At 49.1% G+C, this 20,648-nt stretch overlaps 1 protein-coding gene across 1 annotated transcript; it reads left to right on the top strand.

Moving 5' to 3' along the window:
- The first annotated feature begins 1,383 nt into the window (after positions 1–1,383).
- On the top strand, positions 1,384–19,020 carry LOC140532058 (SUN domain-containing protein 2-like). The gene is made up of 17 exons (XM_072650605.1): positions 1,384–1,514; positions 2,190–2,389; positions 2,947–3,081; positions 3,331–3,426; positions 3,697–3,790; positions 5,256–5,352; positions 5,997–6,092; positions 14,531–14,782; positions 14,937–15,014; positions 15,740–15,783; positions 16,135–16,300; positions 16,615–16,836; positions 17,018–17,102; positions 17,312–17,427; positions 17,579–17,746; positions 18,571–18,663; positions 18,907–19,020. Exons 1-17 carry the CDS (start codon positions 1,384–1,386, stop codon positions 19,018–19,020), a joined length of 2,187 nt encoding a protein of 728 aa, XP_072506706.1.
- The last annotated feature ends 1,628 nt before the right edge of the window (positions 19,021–20,648 follow it).

The following is a 20,648-nucleotide window of genomic DNA, read 5'->3' as shown; positions in this document are numbered from 1 at the left end:
CCCGAGTGGGTGGGCATTCAAAGACTCCAGTGGGGCAGACTTGATTACCATGTGGGGGTGGAAGCTAGCAAGGGACATCAGGCCAGCTGTCTGCCTTGGCTGCTGCCGATTTCCCTCTTCCTGTCCTTGCCAAGTGGGCACCCCATCTTCAGAGAAGCTCACGGGTCGACCAAATGGGCTTCCTTAGCCAGGGAGACATGTGGTTTCTTGCTTTTTAGGACAAGTCTAGTAGGAACTCTCCCTGCTAGCCAAACCAGGCCTTCTTGTTCTCCCAACTGGCAGAGACATCCATTGGGGTCTCTGTCCCACGACCCAAGCAAGCATCTTGGAAATGAAAGCAGTAACCCCCAGAATACAGCTTCTGGCAAAGGTCACAGGCCCTCCAAAATCAAGGTTGGGTATATTAGAGATGGTTTTATAGCATGGATAGACTAGGAAACCAAGCTGAGATCCCCTACAACCTGGTCTCGTCTGTAATCTGAGTTAGGGGTGGTCTAATTCATGTTCATGACATCCATGTCTCCTAAGGCTGGGACAGCCTCCCTTTTGTATCAGCCCTCTGTCACTGAAACTTTGCTTGTGCAATCCTTGACAATTCAGAAATCCCTGAGGAGGCAGTGAGGTTGGAGCTGAGGGAGCTGGGGGACAGGAAGGCCCAGGGCCTGCTTTGGAGGCTCTTCCTCCAAAGAGGTATGGGGACCCCTGGAGAATTTACCACTTGTCTGTTTACTCATTTGTAAAATGAGTTCAATAATCCAGTTGTCCATTGAGGGCTCTTACTAAAGAAACACATGACCTAAGGGGTGGGGTTAGTATCTGATGGTTAGCTTGGACCCCATCCACCCTCCAGAATGATCACAGAACTGGGTGCTGTTGGGGATGAGGGGAAACAAAGACATGGAAGGGAAAGCAGGCCTTTCCCTCAGAGTTAACAACTATGGCGAGAAGGAAATTGTGTGTGTGTGAAGCGACCTGAGAACAATCCCAAGGCAAGTGTCAAAACCCCAGATTCAGTAAAGACACCAAGGGAGACATTCCAAATGGAGGCTGGAGAGAGAGTGGGGACAGCGCTTCACCAGGGAAGCCACCTGCAAGAAGATGTCACGGCCAGCTCAGGCACAAAGCTGGCAGGCTTGGCCCTGGTGAGCAGCCACCCTCAGCGTCTGGGAGACACTTCAGAAACTCTTTAGGAAAGCGCCTCTCTGTCCCAGTGCAGCCAGCTATCCTTTTGGAGGAATCCATCCCTCCCCTTCAACGTCTCCCCCATCAGGCTCTTCTCAGGGGGTCCCAGAAAATCACACCTAGTCAGTCAGTAAGCACAGCTTCTCATTACTTTTTGCTTCTTCCAGGAATTTCTAGCACTTCTAGAGTGAGATTTTGATGATGTCTCGACGCAGTCAGCGCCTGAGCCATCGTTACCATGTTGATGATGATGGAGGCAGCAGCAGCAGCAGCAGTGGAGGAAGTTCCCTGGTGGCTGGTCAGCACACTGCCTTCAAGGACAGTCCCTTAAGGTAAGCCACTCCACAGCGGCCCTAGGTCATCTTCCAGATCACAACCACTCAGGGCAGCCAAGGGCCTGGCCAGCTTCCATGTGCACCTTTCTTTCCTGCCCCCATCTTTGGTGGAAACATCACTCTAGTGCTTTCTTTCCCCACAAATGCGAGAATTTCCTGTCCCCAGCACCGTCTCTTCCCCTTCTACCCCAACCTGGGCTGCTGCTGCCTTCACTCTCTGAGAACAGGAACTAGGGAGGGGTGACTTTGAGCATTGAGAGGGCCAGAAACTGAGGCTTAAAGCTGGGCAGGGAACAACCACCCTGTGGCCCAGTACCCACGGTTTCTGGGGTGAGCTGCAGGGCCTAGCAAGAGCATAGGAAGCCATGGGGGTGATGGACCTGTGGGGGAGGAGACAGGTTCAGGTGGCTTTAGCTCCTCTTGTACCTCATCATGGTGGTTCCATTTGGAAAGAGGCCCTGCCTGGCCCATGGGAGCTGGGGATTTGTTCCAGTGTTATAAAGGATTCATCTGTTGAAGGAATAAGAACAGAAGAGGGCTTTAGGGATCATTTCTTTTCATCCTAGAAGCTCCTTGAAAGTCTCTTCCTCCTCCAGGCCTTTCTCCCCCTGTTTTTCTCCTGCTTCATCTCCTTCACCCTCTTTCCTTTGCTCCATGCTTGGCGCCCCCCAGGACTCTGAAGAGGAAATCTGGCAGTGTGAAACGCCTCACACCAGCCCCTCACCTGGGCCCTGCTTCCAATCCTCACACTACCTACTACAGTGAATCAGTGGTCAGCGAGTCCTACGTCAGGGGCCCCCGGGTCACCTCGGTGGACAAAAGCTCCATCCTACAAGATCAGCTGGACAGCGATGTCTACTGGAGTGAACGTGGTGAGCTCTGGCCAGAGCTTGACAAACCCGAGGGCTTGGGCTGGGGAGAAGGAAGGAAGCTCCTCCCTGTCTTCTAAAGATTCCTAAGGAGGCTAGTGTCTGTTGGGAGTTACCTTACTCCTCCAGGTTGGCTCATCTCCCTGGATCCTCCCAGGTGGGAGATCCTTCCATTCTCCTGAAGCCCCTCAGTCCCACAGATGGCACTTTTCCAGATCTGGGTGACAATAACCATGCCTCCTAAGGCAGAAGGCCACCTGGTTTTGTGCAGCCAATGAGCTAAAAATCATCTTTACATGTTTCAGTAAAGTTCCATTACACTTAAAAACATAAAAAGTGTTCTTACCTCATACAGAAATAGGAAGGGGGCCAGATTTTGCCCTTGTGCAGAACTCCATTCCTGCCCTAAACCACATGGGGGGGGGCTTATGAGTTCAGACCCCCAAAGGGGTGGGAAGTCTGAATTCTGAAAAGTTCTGCCAGGTGTTCCACCTCTGGCAGCTGCTGTTGCTGGAAGCCTGAAGCTCCCTGCTTATCAGGCACCTCCATGCTCTGTGCAGGTGGGGACTTGGTGAGGAGGAGGAGAGGCCTGGGAGGTGCTGAGAAGAGTAAGATCAATGGACTGAATGAGGGCAAAGTCACCTATGATATCTATGGATCTTCCTCAGGATACTCCTCGGAGGATGACTCTGCAGGTAGGCAGCACTTCCTGCCTACTGGAACTCCATCCCCTGGACGCTGCCCCGTGTACTTTGAAGGGTGCCCCATCCAGGGGGGATGGGGAGAACATAGATTTCAGATAAAAGGAGAGAGAACTCTGCAGTCTGGCTCCAGGTGGGGGTTTGGAGGTTGGGAGGGCCCAAGCCTCAGCATGGTAATGGGGATGCCTGAGGCCCACTTGTGTCTCCTTCTGGGTGGCTCCTCATGTCTTCACTTTCCTGCAGGGCACACACTTATGGACCAGCCTGGCTCAGCATCCTCATTAAGGAATGCTGCCTCCCAAGTTGGCGCTTTCTTGTGGGTGGCCATCACTTTTCCAGGTGGGTTCTGGGAGTGGGTGGGCACACTGCCCAGGGCAGTCCCTGCTGTGGGCCCATAAGAGCTTCCTCATTCCTATGCTGGGGCACACCAGGCCTGGGTGCTAACCCTAGGACAGTGTGTGGAGACAGGCTTTTATGGCAGGATCCCCAGGCACAGCTAGAAAGCCTTGGGAGATTCAAGGAGCAGCTGCAGAGTGGGCAGGCTGGGAGCAAGCTAACTCTGGGATAGGAGGGCGAAGCCTTTGAACCCCTCTGCTGGGACTTTTACAGGTTGGCTCTTTGGCCTGTTCTACTGGTGGCTGGGCACTACCTGCTACCGCCTGACCACAGCTGCCTCCCTGCTGGACGTCTTTGTCTTAACCAGGTCAGTGAGGTCTCCCTGGGCTCTGCCAGAACCAAAGAACCCATGCTTGAAAAAGCTTCACCACCCTTGAGCTCAGTTCAGCTTTTGAGACTTTTGTGCCATGAATCTTATGACAGAAGGTCAGGTCAGGGTCAGGGGTGTGCTGGAATCATCTGGAACCAGGTTGAACCTGCTCCTGAGTGTCAGCTACCAGTCAGGGCTCCTCTGGGTATCTAGACTGAAGAAGAAGATGGGACAAGTTGTGTGTGCCTTCACCTCCTTCAGAACTGCTTGTTAACCCTTCCCCAGCACATGCCAATCCCCATGAGCACAGGTGCTGCTCTATTCCTGAGTATCTTGGAGGAGCTGTCCCCTCAGTAGTTCCTGCCTCTCATCTCCACTGACTCTGGTGGCTTCACCTTGGCCAGTTGGAAAGTCCTGAGCTCCCAGGGGTTGTAGTCTCTTCCCAGTCCTTCGGGTAGCCAGGCCATCCTTACAGTTTCTCTGTGGGGGGTCATGTCCAGGTTTCCAGGCAGCCTCCAGGGCTGTGTCCAGGAGCCTCTAGAGCAGGGGTAGGGAACCTGCGCTCTCCAGGCCACATGTAGCCTTCTAGGTCCTGGGGTGCAACCTTTGGACTGAGGCCAAGTTTTACAGAACAAATCCTTTTCTTAAGGAGATTTGTTCTTGGAAGTCTAGATTCAGTCAAAGGGCCACCCTTGAGGACCTCAAGTGCCACATGTGATCTCCAGGCTGCAGGTTCCCTATCTAGCTCTGGATTCTTGGGGCCACAGGCTAGGCCCAGGGAGACTAGCCAACCTTGTCAGGGCTTACTCCTTCCAAGTCCCAATTTGACAAGCACTGAAATGATTTAGCCAAAAGAAGCCTGCCCAATTCACTAGCATATAAGCACATTCCTGAGAGCCCTGGGAGGGAGATGCCTTCCACCAGCCCTGTCACCTTTCATAACAACATTCACACATTTGACCAAGGTCAAATTTTCTCCTTCCACTTGACCTCGAGGGCTGTCCATAAAAGCCCAGAGCTCCCCATCGTAGCTGTCCCAGGGTGGGGGCACACCCTTTGTTGGTTTCCTCAGCAGCTCAGGGAGGGTCGCACAGGAATCTGGTGGGGAAGACCAGGCACTAATGTCTCCTCCTTCATCCCCATGAAATCCAGGAGCTTTTCAACTCTGAAGAAGTTGTTTCTGCTTCTCTTGATGCTGTTGCTTCTGGCTTCGCTGGCTTACGGTGAGCCTTGCTGAGTCCCCAGGGCACCCTGCCAGCCCAGACAGACAAGGGCTTGGGGGCAGGGCTGCTGAACGCAAGTCTGGAAGACAGAGCTTTGAAGGGGAGCCTTTAGCCTTTAGGGGAAAAGGGACCCAGGCCTTGTATGGGAAAGTTCTTGTGCCTGAAATGGGATAGACGGCCTGTGTCTCCTCCTCTTGATCCAATCCCACAAGCCTTTCTTGTGCATCTTCTGTATGCAGGTCTCCCAGACTCATGCTGCATGCCTACTATGACAGTGCTGGCTTTACATGGGTGTTTGATCTGCCCCCTCAGTGGTCACTGTCAAGGCACTTGAGGGTGGGGGAACTGGTAGAAGAGCTGAGTCCACAATGAATGGGTTAGCTGGGCAGGACACAGCCAATGCCAGCTCTGGAGGCCTTTGCCCCTTCTCACTGGGGAGAATGGACAGGGTGGTCCTCCCTGGATGGTCCCAAAAGAGCTGTACTCTGTTCAGGAACCATGACATCACTTACCCCCTACTATGAGATGAAGCCCAGCTTGGGAATGGTGACACCACAAGCTGTCAGTTACCAGGACCTCTATTCAGCTGGCATCTCCTGAAAGCACTCTGATCCTCCAGAAGAGACAGGGCTGTATGTGGACCAGGCTTGGGACCAGGAGGCAGGACTTCTCCATGTCCTCTCCCCAGCTGCTTCTTGTCCCTCATTTTTCTCATAATCCAAAAGTGTGTAATGACTCCTGAAAGGATCATGAGAGATGCCTTTCCTGAAGGGTCTTGCCTTCCAGATCATGGGGCCCATAATGCATGCACCTTCCTTGGGCCAGGGTCTGAGCCCATGTGGATGTGACACTGCCAGACACAGTCCAGGTGTAGGTCCTCATCCTGGACATGTTTCCCTTCTGGTGCCTCAGCCTCTGCCTTCATTAGCCTTTCCTCCCATGTGCTAGGTGCTTGGTATTTTTACCCCTATGGACTACAGACATTCCACCCTGCTATGCTGTCCTGGTGGGCAGCAAAGGGCAGCAACAGGAGAGAGGAGGTGTGGGAAGCAGGAGAATCCACCCCATATTTCCAGGTGAGTGCCTGGGTGAGTGCCAGGAACACTTTGTGCAGGACAGGCAGGCAGTCTGCTCACAACCAAGTCTGTTCCAATCAACCCCAGAATCACTCAGTCCACTACCATTTCTTAAGTGTGGCCTACTGTGTGTCAGGCACTGTGCTAAGGGATGGGAATTCAAAGAAAGAATTCAAACCCAAACAAACAAGCCCACAGTCCCTGCCCTGAAGGAGTCCCCGAGTCATGAGGAAACAACTAGGTACAATGGAGATCTACCAGGACAGATGGGAGTGAAGCAGTAGAGGGAGTTGGCTATGCTGTTTCTTCTATGGCAGCCATACAGACTATTACCATACCATCTTTGAAGACAGTTCTGGCCTGGCAGGATCTTCCAGGTGGTGTCCTCTCCTAGCGCTGTCTTTGAAACAGCTCTGCAGCACTATGAGGCATCAGAGGAGGGGGAAGCAGGATTAGCCAGAGGAAGCTGCTTTTGTTTCCATTTTGTAATGAACAAAAGTCTGTTTTATTTCCCTTCTCCCTCTCCCACCCATTCAGAAAAATGAAAAGCAAACCACTTGTAACAAATGTGCAGAGTTAAGCAAACCAGTCCCTTTTTGGCCATGTCTAAAAGATCTATGTCTCCTTCTGCCTCCTGAGACCATCTCTCTGTCAGAAGTTGGGTCATTTTCCAGAAAAGTACTTGGTCACTGCATCGATCAGAGTTCTAAAGTCTTTCAAAGTTGCTTCTTTGTGGTTCTTCTCACTCTGCTCTGCACCAGTTCATACAAAGTCTTCTCAGGTTTCTCTCAATACCACCTATTTCATTGTTTCTTAGAGCACGGTTGTATTCAATCCTTACACCATAATTTATTCAGCTCTTGCCCAGTTCGGGGGCAAGCCAGTAGTTTCCATTTCTTTGTCTTTGCTGTTTGGGTGCCAAGTGTGTGTCATGCAGAAGATAGGTCATTCATCTCAGTGGTGACAGTCTCTTCTTAATGGTCTGTGCTGTGGGGCAAGAGATGAGAATATAAATCCAGGCTATAATGAAGCCTTCATTTAGTAACCTCGATTTATCCATGGATTTCCATCTCCAAACTCATCAATCTTTGCACCAGGGCCACTCACAAGCAGCATTAGGAGACTCTCTCACCTTGGATATGCAGATCCCTGGGGAGCCAGGGTCAGAAAACCTGGGCTCAAGTTTGAGCTTTGCCACTTGCTAGCTTTGGGACCTGGGGCAGTTCAATGCCAACCTCTCAAGACTCAGCCTCCCGCGTTCCCCCGCTGCCTTCAACTGAAATCATAGTTGCCTCCCCCAAAAGGCCTTCCCTAACACCTTGTCACACAGTGAAGTGATTCTGGAGGGGGGGGGGTCTCCAGAAATTGGTAGCAGAGCCCAGACTATCAGAGTTGATCAAGCTGGGAAGACTTGAAGGCTGTGTGCAGATCCTGGTGTCTGCCCACCAGAAGCTTGGCCACCAGGTGATTGGATTTGGGGAGTCATGATGACTTGGGAAGCAGATAAAAAGACCAAACAACCTTTGCCTTCTGCAGCCACCTTCTGTTTGTGGACAGAGGTCAGGGGACCTCAGAGAAGGACAAAGAGTACTTGGTCTCCCTCAGTCCTCACACAGTCCAACCACAGTCTAAGTGGTTGACATTATTCCAGTGTAATCTGAGGGGTGACATGGAGTGGTGGGATAAAGGACATGGCTCTAGAAACAGCAACAGATGAGGTGCTGGATGTCAGATGCACAATGAGGTCCACGATTTTGGACACAGCCAGTGTCAGAATTTGATTTGTCTGACTTCTCATGTCAGCTGCAAGGAGTTTTTTTTTCAGATGTGGGGGGGAAAACAATCAGTGGAATGATCACTCACAGGCAGAAGAATTTGGAGGAGGCAAATCAGCCTCAAGGATTAGATTTCATCACATTTTTAAAGGCAACTAAAAAACCCCATAGTTGCTATTCCAAATGAGCATAAGGCAACAGAGGGCAAAGGAAGTCCAGGAGGAAGCTGAGAAGATCATTTTGTCCTTGTGACCCCAACACTCGGCATAGCCTGTTACACTTAGTGGGAGTGTATCAGTGTTTGTTGGCTGTCCTTGTACTAAGTCCACAAAACAACGTGCAAGGGAAGAAGACACAACTATTATTTGTCAGTAAGAAAGTCCCCAGGCACAGGATACATGATCAGCACCAAAAGATGTCACAACGAAACCAAAGGACCATCTTCACGGAATGAGAAATGCTGGTTACACGAATCATTTCAGCATCAAGGACCAGATCAGTGACTGGGCCCCACAAAGGTCAAAATCCAGCAAGTTAGAAGAAAGGGGGACAAAAGGGGAAAAAACATACCGTACAGCTCCAACAGCTCCAGTCCTTCCTCTTCAGATGTGTCAACCACTCAGGCACGGCAAAAGGAACACTGACTCATAGCATCGTTTCCTAAGGATGTTTGACTGCTGCCCCAAAACATCACATTCCAGTGAGAAGGCCAGCAATCCTAGAGGCTGCCTCCCTCAGAGACCAGCGGCTCTTGGCAAGCAAAGAAACCAAAGGCAACACTGGATCTGAAAATAGGCCACTGGCGCAAGAGAAGAAGAGGGTGGTGACTAAAGGATACAAACAGTGGCCCCGTGAAACGGCAAACATCAGGAAGGGCCCTCAGCCTCCCTCTTCAGCTCAGTCCTGAGAGTGGAGGCCCCCAAATTCTTGAGTCAGCTCCTTCCCCTTTCAGTGACTCACCTTGTTAGGAAGCTGTTCCTGCCTCTGAAATGTGCCACAACTTCGACCTTGCCAGGGCAAGCAAAGCAACTCTAACCCTGTCCATGTCCACAAAGTCTGAAAACCATTTTCATGTCTCCTCATCGTGTTGTGTGTTTCCAAAAGTTTTCTTGATATCATTGGTTTTTACTTAACCTACCTTTCCCAGTGTGTCTTCTCAGAAAGAGAAGCAGGGAATTTGGAAAAACCCTGCAAAGCTTGTGTGATCTACTAGTGAAAATCATTTTGAATTAGGTACATCTTTACACACACACACACACACACACACACACACACACACACACACACACACACGCACACATCCCACTGACTTTGAAGACTTGTCTCTAGCTTTTGCTTTCATGTGACCCACCTTGCTCAGTGTATCCTTCCCATTTTGCCCTCCCACAGAGCCAGCCCTTAAGCAAAAGAATAAACCAAAAAGGGGAAGAAAAGTTCAGCAGAACACAGCAGGCGAGCCCAGCATTAGATGCAGGTTCCCTGCCAGTATTTCCCACCCTAGCCAGGACGGGAAGGGAAGAAGATCCTCATGGGTCATCTCTGTTCTTTCCATTTCCATGGTTGTCTGTGGTGCTTGTTTTCTTGTTCTCCTCATTCATTTATTCCACTTTTCCCCAGTTCATGTAAGTCTTCTAATTAAGCAGAGTTGTGGCTTCGTACAGCATAGTCATATTTCCTTGTATCCATAAGCCACTCCTCTGTCAATGAGTTCTTTGCTACCAAAGAACTTTCTTAGTGGTTCAGTTGGTATGGCACTGAATAAGTTAATTTAGGTAGTTTTATCATTTTTATGCTACTGGCTTGACCTACCCACGAGGAGTGAGTACATCTCCAACTGTTGAGATCTCTACATATGAAGAATGTTTTGTAATTGTGTTCATATAGTTCCTGTGTGTGTCTTGGCAGGCAAACTCTCAGGTTGTATACAGTATACAATTGTATACAGTTATTTTCAATGGAATTTCTCTTTCTATCTCTTCCTGCTGGATTTTCTTGATTAATGTATAGAAATGCTGATGGTTTTGATGGGCTTCCAACTTTCTTTAAGTAATTGTTTGAACTGGTTTTGTTTTAAACTGGTTTTTTAGATGACTCTCTAGGGTTCTCTTGGTAAACCATTGTATCATCTACCAAAAGAGATAGTTTTGGTTCCTCATTGCAGTTTTTTCCCTTCAGTTTCTTTTCTGCCTTATTGCTATATCTAGCAGTTGCTGTAACTGGTACAACACTGAATAGCAATGGTTGGCAATGGACTTTCTTCCTTTACCGTGATCTTACTGGGAAGGCTTATCCCCATTACATATCATGCTTGCTCTTGGTTTTAGTTAGATAATACTTATTTTAAAGAAGACTCCATTTATTCCTGTGCTTTCTAGTGTTTTTCAACAGGGATGAGGCATTTTGTCAAAAGCTTTGTCTGCACCTGTTGAAATCATATAAATTTGTTGTTTATGTTATTGATATAATCAGTTACATTTATAGTTTTCCTAATAATTGACCCAGGCCCAACTTCTTGGTATCAATCCAGCTTGGTCACAGTGTCACAATATATCTTTGTGATATATTCCTGTAATCTCCTTTCTTAGCATTTAATATTTTTCATCAATATTCATTAATGAAATTGATCTATAGTTCCCTCTCTTGGGGAGACGTGACTCTCCTTGGTTTGGGTATCAAGATTATATTTTTGTCATAGAAAGAATTTGATAAGATTCTATCTTTACCTGTTTTTCAAATCGTTTATTTAGTGTTGGAATTGATTACTTTTTAATCATTTGGAAAAATTTGATTTAGTCCTGGGGTTTTTTCTTAGAGAGATCATTTATAGCTTGTTTCGTTCCTTTTTCTAAGATGGGGTTATTTAAGGGCTCTGTTAAACAGGACTATTTACATTTGTAAAATTCATTTCATTTAGATTTTCATTTTTATTTTTGGCATGTAGTTGGGCAACAAAGCTCCTAGTAATTACTTTTATTTTCTCTTCATAGATTGTAAATTCACTGTTTTCATTTTCTGATGTAATAATTTGGTTTTCTTTTGTAAAAATTAAATTAGCCAAGGATTTATCTATTTAATTGTTTTTCTCAAAGCTTATAGTTTTATTTATTAGTTCATTGGGGTTTTGTTCTTTCAATTTCGTTCATCTTTCTATCGATTCAAGATTTTAATTTTGGTGTTTAATTGGGAAGGGATTAATCTGTTGGTTTTCTAAATATTTTAGTTGCATGTCTAATTCTTTAATCTGTTTCTTTGTCTCTTTGATTGATGTAAGCATTTGAAAATATACATTTCCCTCTAAGTCCTGCATTGACTGCATCCCCAAAATTTAGTTATGTCATTGTCACCATGAAATTGTTAACCATTTCTATGATTTGTTCTTTGACTCATCCATTCTTTAGGATCCATTCTGTAAGATCCATTCTTTTTCTCCAACTCCTCTATTTGTGTATCTTTCTGTTTCAAGCATATTTCTTGTAAATAACATATTGTTGGATTCTGGTTTCTAATCCATTCAACTGTATTCTTCCATTTTATGAGTGAGTTCATCCCATTCCCATTCACAGTTGTGTTCATTAAATGTATATTTTTTTCCATGCTATTCTTTTACACTCATCCTTTTGTTTTTTACTCTGTCCCTTCTTCAGTAGTCTTTTGTTTCTGACCTTTGCCTCCCTTAATCTATCCCGTCATTCTTCCCTCCCCCTCACCTTTCTCTTAGACGCTTTTCCTCCTACTTCTCCTTGCGTAAAATGAATCTCTCCATCTCATTGTGTGTGTATGTGTATTCTTCCCTCTTTCAACCAGTTCAGATGAGAATAAGGTTCGTGTTGCCTGTTCCCCTCTTCTGTCCCTCCCATTGTATAAACTCTTTCTAGTGCACCCCATTTATGAGATAACTTTCCCCATTCTTTCTCTCCTTCCCCACAACCTTCCAGTGCATTTCTCTTCTCCACCCTTCCATTCTTTTGAGATCCTCACAACATAATACAGTCATTCAGGTCGCTATCTATTTAGACTGCTTCTAGGACCCGTGGTGATCATAAAATTCTGAAGTGGTTACATGTATCATCTTGCCACACAAGGGATCTAAACAATTTGCCCTTTTTTAGTGACTTGTGATTTCTCACTCATGTTCACCTTATTATTCTTCTCCTGAGTTCTGTGTTTGAATGTCAAATTTTCTATTCTGTTCTGGTCTTTTCATCAGGAATGCTTGAAAGTTCTCTATTTCAGGAAGGGTCCTTATTCCCCTGTAGGACGATACACAGTTTTGCTGGGTAGTTTAATCTTATTGTGGGCTCTAATCCTAGATCTTTTCCACTCCAGAATATGATATCCCAAGCCCTGTACTCCTTTAATGTGGAAGCTTCTAAATCTCATGTGTCCTGACAGTACTGGATTATTTCTCTCTGGCTATTTGCAGAATTTTCTCCTTGACCTGGCAGTTCTGGATTTAGAACAGTTGCTGGGAGTTTTCATGTAGGGGTTTCTTTCAGGAAATGATTTGTGGTTTCAAGTTCTACTTTGCCCTCTGATTCTAACACATCTGGGCATTTTCCTTTGTAATATCTTAAAATATTATGTTGAGCTCCTTTTTTGTTCCTGGCTTTTGGATAGACAAATGACTCTCCAATTCTCTCTCCTCAATCCATTTCTAGGTCATTGGAGTTTTGTATGAGATCCTATACATTTTCTCTTGAATTGATTTTATTTTTTGTTGTTGTCTCCTAGAGTTATTAGCTTCTATTTGCTCAGTTCTAATTTTTAAGGAATTCAGTATTTTTGTGCCTCTTTTACTAATTATTCATTCTCTTCTCATATCTTTCTTGTACCGCTTTTTAAAAATTTTTCCTCTTCCACTCTTAAAATCACTTTTTGTTCATTTTTATCTCATTCTTTAACTCTTCTAGGAATTCTTGTTCAACTCTTATCCAATCTACCCTTTTTCTTGGAGGATTTGCTTAAAGATATCTTCAAGTCATTGGCTTCTTCTGTCTTTCTGTCTTGAGCCATAGTAGCCCTTTGTGGTCAGGTTCAGTTTTGTTTACTCATTCTTCCAGCCTATTTCTTGACTATGAACTTGATGTTGGCATTGGGCTCAGCTCACCTCTGGGCTTTCTTAGTTCAGTCCGCAAACTTTCAGTGCTTCCATAGTGGTGATATCTGTTCACTGCTATTCTTGTCTGAGTTGTGCAAGTTCCTGACTCAGGTTTAGGTCTTCTGGCTTGCGGGTGCTGGAGTTTCTGTAGAATGTTATTGGACTCAGTCATTGTTAGCACACTTTGAGGTTCTGCAGGTTCAGAGGGACCGAACTTATTGACTCTTCTTGCGTCTGGGTCTCCTACCCGAGGTATCCCACTGCAGGACTAAAAGTGAACATTGAGCCCCCAGCTGTGCTCTGGGGCTCAGGTCCAGAACCTCTTTGCAGAACCCCTTTCTTGATCAGTGCTCAGCTAGGGCCTCGCTCACTCATAACTGCTCCTCTCAGCCCTACGTCTGTAGCCTAGAAGAGTCATTTGGCCCCCTTCATGCTCCCAGGATAGCCTGGGATCTGCTCCTGCTCAGGGATTCAGTTCTAGCCCTTTTACCATCCTTGGGCAATGAAATGCTTCCCACTGTCCTGGCTGCCATTATGTTGGGCTCCTGGCCAGCCCCCACCTCAGTGTCCACAGCTCTCTTATTTCTTAAGCTTCCCTGGGCTGGAGAAATGACGCACAGGGATGTTTTCTTGGCTTTCCTCATGAGAATGTGGTCTGGCACATTATCTAGATGGTTAGAGAGGAGGTGGGCTGGGCTCATCAAAAATGCCCACCCTCCCTCTGTTCTCTTGGTTCTGCCCCTGTGCTGTGTGGTTGGTGGGGAGGGGACCTTCTGCATGCTTAGCCTCCTTTGTACCTCTTGGGGAGGTCTCTGACCTGGCTTTTTGCCCTGAGCTCTCTCAGCTTCTTTGCCATTTCGACCCTGGTGACCCTGGCCCTCCCTCATCACTCTCCTGGCTCACTGCCGCAGTGTCCTGAGTGGCCTCCCTGCCTCCAGTCTGTTCTGCACTCTGCTCTCAAAGGAACTTTCCTTAAGAACAGAGCAGACCAAGTGACTTCCCTCCTCAGTCAATGGCAGGGCCTCCCCTTTGCCCCCCAGAGGAAAACAGCCCCACCCTGTCTTTCCAGCCTTAGCCTCATTGGTCTTCTGTACTCCTTTCACACTCGGTGACCCTACCCAAATGGCTGCCCCCATGCTGAGAATTCATTCTGGTGCTCTTTCTTCCAGTCAGCCTGTCAACCCACATGTATTTATTAAGCACTTCCTCAGTGCCGGGTCCCGGCCTAGGGGACACAGGTACACAAAATGAAACCATTCCCATTGACCAGGAACTTCCATTCTCAGGCGGAGACCAACAATGCTTACGTTTTTGTAAATAGCGTAAGTGTGAAATGAAGAAATCTGCCGACAGCAGTTAAACGACCTGGTGGCTTTTAATGTCCTTGTCTCCTCCATTCAAATGGAAGTTCTTCGTACACAAGAAAGGTTTCCTTCTTGGTCCTTGTGTTCTCAGCACTCAGCCCCACCTCGGGCACACAGTGGTGCTTAACAAATGCCCAGTGCTCCTTGTTCCTCCTCCTAAGAGACTTTTCATCTTTGTGTGTTTTCCTCCTTGTTCCCAAGGCTGAACAGCATGTCCTGTCCAAGGTTCATGCCCTAGAAAGGCGGCTGGAAACTCTGGCTTCTGAATACTCTGCACGTTGGCAGAAGGAGGCCATCAGGCTGGAGTTGCTGGAGCTGCAGGGGGCCAGTGGGAATGGAGGTGGAAAAAGCCTGAGCCACGAGGATATTTCAACTCTCCTGGAGGGCCTGTTGAGCCGATGGGAACCCACCCTGAAGAAGGACTTCCGTAGGGACACCACTGCCCACATCCAGGTGAGGAGAACGCTCTGCTAAGAAGACCAGGTCGGCAAGCCCAGCTAGTGGAAGGCATAGAGGTCTTGAGGTGAGGCAGCACTCTGGGCTTGGCAGGACCTGCCAAGTTCTCTGGGTCTTGTTGAACGCCTGTCTCCTTTTTTGTGGTCTCCAGGAAGCACTCACCACCCTCAGGGCAGAACATCGGCAAGATTTGGATAATGTTCTAAAGAAGATTTCTCAGGCATCCCAGGTAATCCAGAAGCTCTGACGCTTCTGGAGGCAGAGACACAGGGGATGGAGGGCGGGGGGGGGGGGGGGGAATGAAGGGGGGCAGGGGGGGGGGAGAGGGGGCAGAGACGTCTTGGGGGAGGTCACTTGTAGCTGGAAATGTTGGTGCTGCTGTCAGTAGACCTAACACTTGCTTACAGGTTTCTGGCCAGATTCCATACTTGTATGGGAGCATATTCGATTGACTCATTGTCCCTGAGAGCTCCTGTCTGAGGACTCTGGATCCCCTTGTCCGAAGGATAAGCAGAGAGCTTACTGATCTAAAGCAACCTAAGCCTCCTCCTGTAGCTCCTTTCTGGAACCCCTTTCCTGTACTGAGCACATCCATGCATGAAGACTAGGGAGGGATAAGATTGTCAATGAGAAGACTGTAACTCAACAGCTGAGTTTGAAACTCTTTTCAGGGACTGAGAAGTGACCTCACCACTCTAGGGAAAGTGGTTCATGCCTAATCTCAGCTGAGTTGGGGTCTCTGTCAGATGCCTCCTCTTGGTGGGATGATAAGAGAGGAGTCCAGTCTTTGAAAGGTCTAGCCCAAACTCAAGGTCAAGATTTCTGGAGCCCAACAGTTTGCAGAGACTCAGATCCTCCTTAGCAGACAGAGGGTCCACCCAGAGGAGACAATGAGTCCCCAGAGTGTGGTTTGGTGTTTTCATCAGTCTCATTGTGCCATCATCTTCCTTACAGGAGCTGGAAAGCTGGGTGCTCCAGCTAAAATCTGAATGGCAGAGGTAAGGCCCCAAACTAACTGGCAAAGAGAAGAGGAGGGAAGGAAGGCTAGAAAACTAGACCAGAGAAAGCACCACTGAGATTCTCTGGGGGGGTGTCAGTAGAGCCAGAATACTTGGGTTAGCATGTCCATAGGATTAATCCCAGCTGGTAAGGACCTCAGAGAGCAGATGAGGGTCCTGAGGCCTGGGAGGGAAATGACTTGCCCAGGGTCACACAGGGAGTAAATGTCAGGGAAGACTTGCACCCAGATCTCTGGTTCTGTTCTTTCCCTTTGATAGTGGTTCTGCTTGACTCTATCCTGTGTCACTAGCCAGTGGCTGCCCTTCCCTTTTCCTTTTGTCACTGTCTAGTTTGGCCCAAGAAGCCCTCCAGGAAAACATATTAAAGGCTATGGGTCCACTGGAGGCCCAGCTGGCTGGCCTGAGACAGGAACTGGCAGCCCTGAGCCAGAGACAGGCTGCAGCGGCAGAGGAAGTAGACCTTTGGCCACAGAAGATGGCAGCCCTGCGCAGTGATGTGAGTCCTCCAGTCCACCACTTAGACCACATGTGCCCCTCTCTCCAAGGTGGGCTGCCTGAGCATCTGCCCAGGGAGACCCAACCCTCTAAGGTGTCCACTGGGGTCCAATGAGATCTTTTTTGGTAGACCTGAAAGCAGTGGAAAAATGCCAGTCACTTGGTTCACAGCCGTCCCTTCCCTGGCACCAGGAAGACATGCATAGGCTCTGAGCTCTCAGAGTCTTTCTAGACACCCCCTCCCCAGGTCCCCTGTCCCGGCCCTCTTTCTTCCTTACCTCTACTGTTTTGTGGATGGTCTCTGGTGGTTTCTAGGTGGAGTCTCAGTTCCCAGCCTGGATCAGTCAGTACCTTCTTCGAGACAAGGGCGCTAAGGCTGGGCTTCTTCAGCTGGAGGAGGTACAGGCCCAACTTCGGGACCTGGAGCACAGAATCCTCACTCAGGTGGCAGAAGGGCAGGTCAAATCTGCCAGTGAAGCTGCTGCCAGCCTGAGGCTGACCCTTCACAAGGAAGGAGTGACTGGGGTCACAGAGGAGGTGAGGCCTGCCCCATTCCCTGTCTGCCTGTCGGAGGTCATGGGTTTGCCCTGAGAGGAGCCTCCAGGGAAGGAAGGGGAAGCCCTGGCAGAGCAGGTAGCACACGTGGCCCTCTGGTGAAAGGGCTGGGCCAGTTCTGCAGGCAGCTAGGCCCATGAGTCCATCCATGCCTGTCTTTTAGGATGTGCACCAGATTGTGAATGAGGCCCTGAAGAGATACAGTGAAGACCGCATTGGGCTAGTGGATTATGCCCTGGAGTCCTCAGGTAGGTAGCCTGTAGAAAGCCAGAGGGCTGGGGACATGATGGTTGCCCATTAAGGGACAGCAGGAATTAAAAACTCATGATGCCCCTTATGGGACGGGGCAGTTGAAGGGCTGATGCCCTGGCAGTGACCCCTCATCTTCAGGACTACCTCTGTGTCCTGCCAGCCCTCAGCTGCCCCCACCTCACTTCTCTCCCTCTTGTTCTTTCAGGGGCCAGCATCATCAGTAGCCGCTGCTCAGAGACCTATGATACCAAGACGGCCCTTCTCAGTCTGTTTGGCATCCCCTTGTGGTACTATTTCCAGTCCCCAAGAGCCATCCTCCAGGTATGACAGAACAAAGGGCCCCCAGCTTGGCTCTCTGCCATCTCCCACCTTCTGTGGGGGCTGGGCTCTCAAGGTGGGAGGATTACACAATGGAAATCTATTCCATTGGCTGCCCACCTGACTTGTCACCTGACTTGTCTTCTGCCCACAGCCAGATGTTTACCCTGGCAACTGCTGGGCATTCCGGGGCCCCCAGGGCTTTGCTGTGGTTCGATTATCTGCCCGCATCCACCTCACTGCTGTCACCTTGGAGCATGTACCCAAAGCCCTGTCTCCCATCAGCAACATCCCTAGCGCCCCCAAGGATTTTGTCATCTTGGTGAGTATCTGAGCCTTGCAGCTCTCCATTCCAGTATGCCTGACAGCCATTTCTTAACAGCAGCATTGTGAGGTGAGGAATGGAAGGATGTGCCCATTTTACAGCTGGGATATTGAGGCTGGTCTCTGGACTCCACAACCAGCCCTTTCCCTGCTCCCCCTCTTCTTAGAGAGAAGCCAGAAGAGGACAGCTGACAGCAGTCAAGATTTCAATGCTGTCTCAGGGTCCTTTTATACAACTCCTTTATACATGGGTGCCTCCATGGCCAGGTGTCCCATGGGGGAGCTGAGTGGGGATGATGAGCACCATTCCCTACAGTCACCTCCTTAGGGCAGAGTTGGAATGTCCTCATAAGGAGGATGTGGGTGAAAAAAGTGGAGCCAGAGGAGAAGAAGAAACGTGTAGGGGAACAGGATGCTTCAGGACCTAAATCCTGATAGATGAAGAAACTGAGGCACCTACAATTAAATTGTGTGTCCCAAAGCCATTCAGCAGCTTAGGGGAAGAGGCAGAGAAGGAGGCCAGGGGCTTGGAGGGAAAAGGATCTGTCTACTGAGTTAGTGAGAGATGCTGGAAGGTGAGGGGACCAAAGAAGGAAACATCATGGTGGCTTTTGCTTTCTCCCCTTTACTCTCCCCAATGTATCCCCCCCTACACCCCCTTCCTCCTCCTCTTCCACCTTCTCCTCCACAACCTCCCCTTCCTTTGCCTCCCTGGATAGATCTGGATTCATGTCTTAACAGCATGACCTTTCCTCTAACCCCCTCCCATCCATCCATCCATCCATCCATCCATCCCTTCCCTTTGCTTTTCCTTCTCTGTAGGGGCTAAATGAAGATTCACAGTCGGAAGGGGTGGCCCTCGGGCACTTTACCTATGATAATGCTGGGGAGTCCATTCAGACCTTCCACTTTCAGGTATGGAGGGCTGGCCCCACAGTGTCCCAGGGAGGCTGGTGCTCTTGAAGGCTAGTTCACCAGCCATGGGGATGCTGTGGCTTTGCTAGGAGCTGCAGTTTGAGCCAGGACCCCATGGTTCTGATAGCAACCTGAGGGATAACATTCAGCCACTGAAGAAGGCCTGGGGGGGACGGGCTCTGGGGTCAGGATGTCCACCAAGGGATCACGAGCCTTCCTGACCCCAGTCTCCTCTTCCCACAGGGCAATGACACAGCCCCATACCAGGTGGTCGAACTTCGGATCTTAAGCAACTGGGGTCACCCTGAGTACACCTGCATTTACCGCTTCCGGGTCCATGGGAAGCCTGCCAATTAGCCTCTCCCCCCCAGGGCCTTTCCCCTCTTTCCCCCTTCAGCCCCTCCCCTCCCCCAGCAAGCACTTCATCCCACTTTCTCGCCCTCTCCCACACTTCATCCCTTATGGCCACTGTGGCTTCTGGGAGAGATACAAGGTGGGAGCCTACCACCATGGAGCAGTTTGGCCCCACCCTGCCCTCTCTGATGGAGAGGAGATCACCAGCTCAGCTATTTGTTTCACTCCCCATCCTCTTGAGGGTCAGGTGGCCCGGCTCCCTACCAGGCCCTGCCTGCCCTCAGGAGGTGTATACACAGCTATGTATGATATCTTGAAGGTGTGAGTCAAGACATCATGAGGGCCTTATTATGCTCAGCAGCACTCAGAACCACAGCTTAGGCCACCTTAGCTTACCTTGCCCAAGAGTCTAGGTCAAAGAACTTGGTTTATTGAGGGCATGACAACTTGGGCAGTTCCAAAGGGCAGACTGGTAGACAGTCTGTCTTGGGCATGCCCCAGCAGGTGGCTAAAGCTCCCGTCCATGGTAGCATGCATAGTTCTCTTTACCATGGGGCATGATGGGGGCAGTCTTTGAAATCTGAAGTATCTGGGACTGGCCACAATTCCCTGGTGTTAAGTTTATTGGGATAGAGTTGGGGTTAGTTTTTTGGAGTTAAGGCTGGGATGGGAGGGGAAGGGCAAATTCTTTGGCCCTGCGGGCCCATTGTATTATGTATATAGATAGATATTTATATTTATACATAGATCTCTTTGTTCTTTGTTATCAGACAGAAAAGCTACGGGCTTCATTTCCGGCTTCCTCCCCCTGGGGCCCAGGGTGATATTCACTCCAGCTCCAGCTTGGGCTGGGGGGCAGGCTGTCAGGCACGGATCCTCACAGTGACATTGCCATCCTTCCTGCCTTTTACTGTAGGAGGGAAGGCAGGCCTTCACACCACAGGGCTGGCCACTGGTCCCTGAAGCAAGCAGGGGCACTCACTCATCTGCAGGCTTTGGGGGTCACCAGCAGACAGTGGCAGGCTGACCCTAGCTGGCCCTCAACCCAGTTTGCTCCCTCTGCTTCTGTTCGCTTACCAGGAAGCTGGCGTCTGAGCAGCCCTGCATAGGAACCTACAGATGGGGTCTTAGTTCTTCCCCATCACAAAGGCTACTGTTTAATTCTTTACTTTGATTTTTTAATCAACAAATTCTAATTTATGCCTATGCAAATATAAATTTTCCCTGGGATCTGTGGCTTCTCCTTGTCCACCTGTTGCTCTTGAGGCCAACTTGGAGTAGTGGGGAAAAGAAGGTGGTATTCTGGTAGAAACTCCCTGGTTAAAGGGCGGCTTCCTTGCTGCTGAGTGAGGCCTGGGAGGGATTGTCCTGGGCATCGAGAGGGAGCTAAGCCCAGGCCTGGGCTGGGAGAAGCAAAGCTGGGTAAGGGAACCAGAGGAGGCTTTCTCATTTCTGCCTGCTCCTTTAAAGCTCACCCAAGGCCTCTCCTGGTCTTAATCCTCCCTCAGTGCGCCCAAATTGATGTTTTATACTTCCTTGTGTGTGTCTGCATATCCATACATAAACACACACCTATCCAGACAGACATTCCTCTGTGTGCCTGCTCCATCTTTCAGGAGCAGGACAGCTTT

This window comes from Notamacropus eugenii, chromosome 3 (genome assembly GCF_028372415.1).
Source record: "Notamacropus eugenii isolate mMacEug1 chromosome 3, mMacEug1.pri_v2, whole genome shotgun sequence".
NCBI lineage: Eukaryota > Metazoa > Chordata > Mammalia > Diprotodontia > Macropodidae > Notamacropus > Notamacropus eugenii.
Note: the sequence above shows the minus strand (reverse complement) of the source record. Positions and strands in the feature narration are given on the sequence as shown.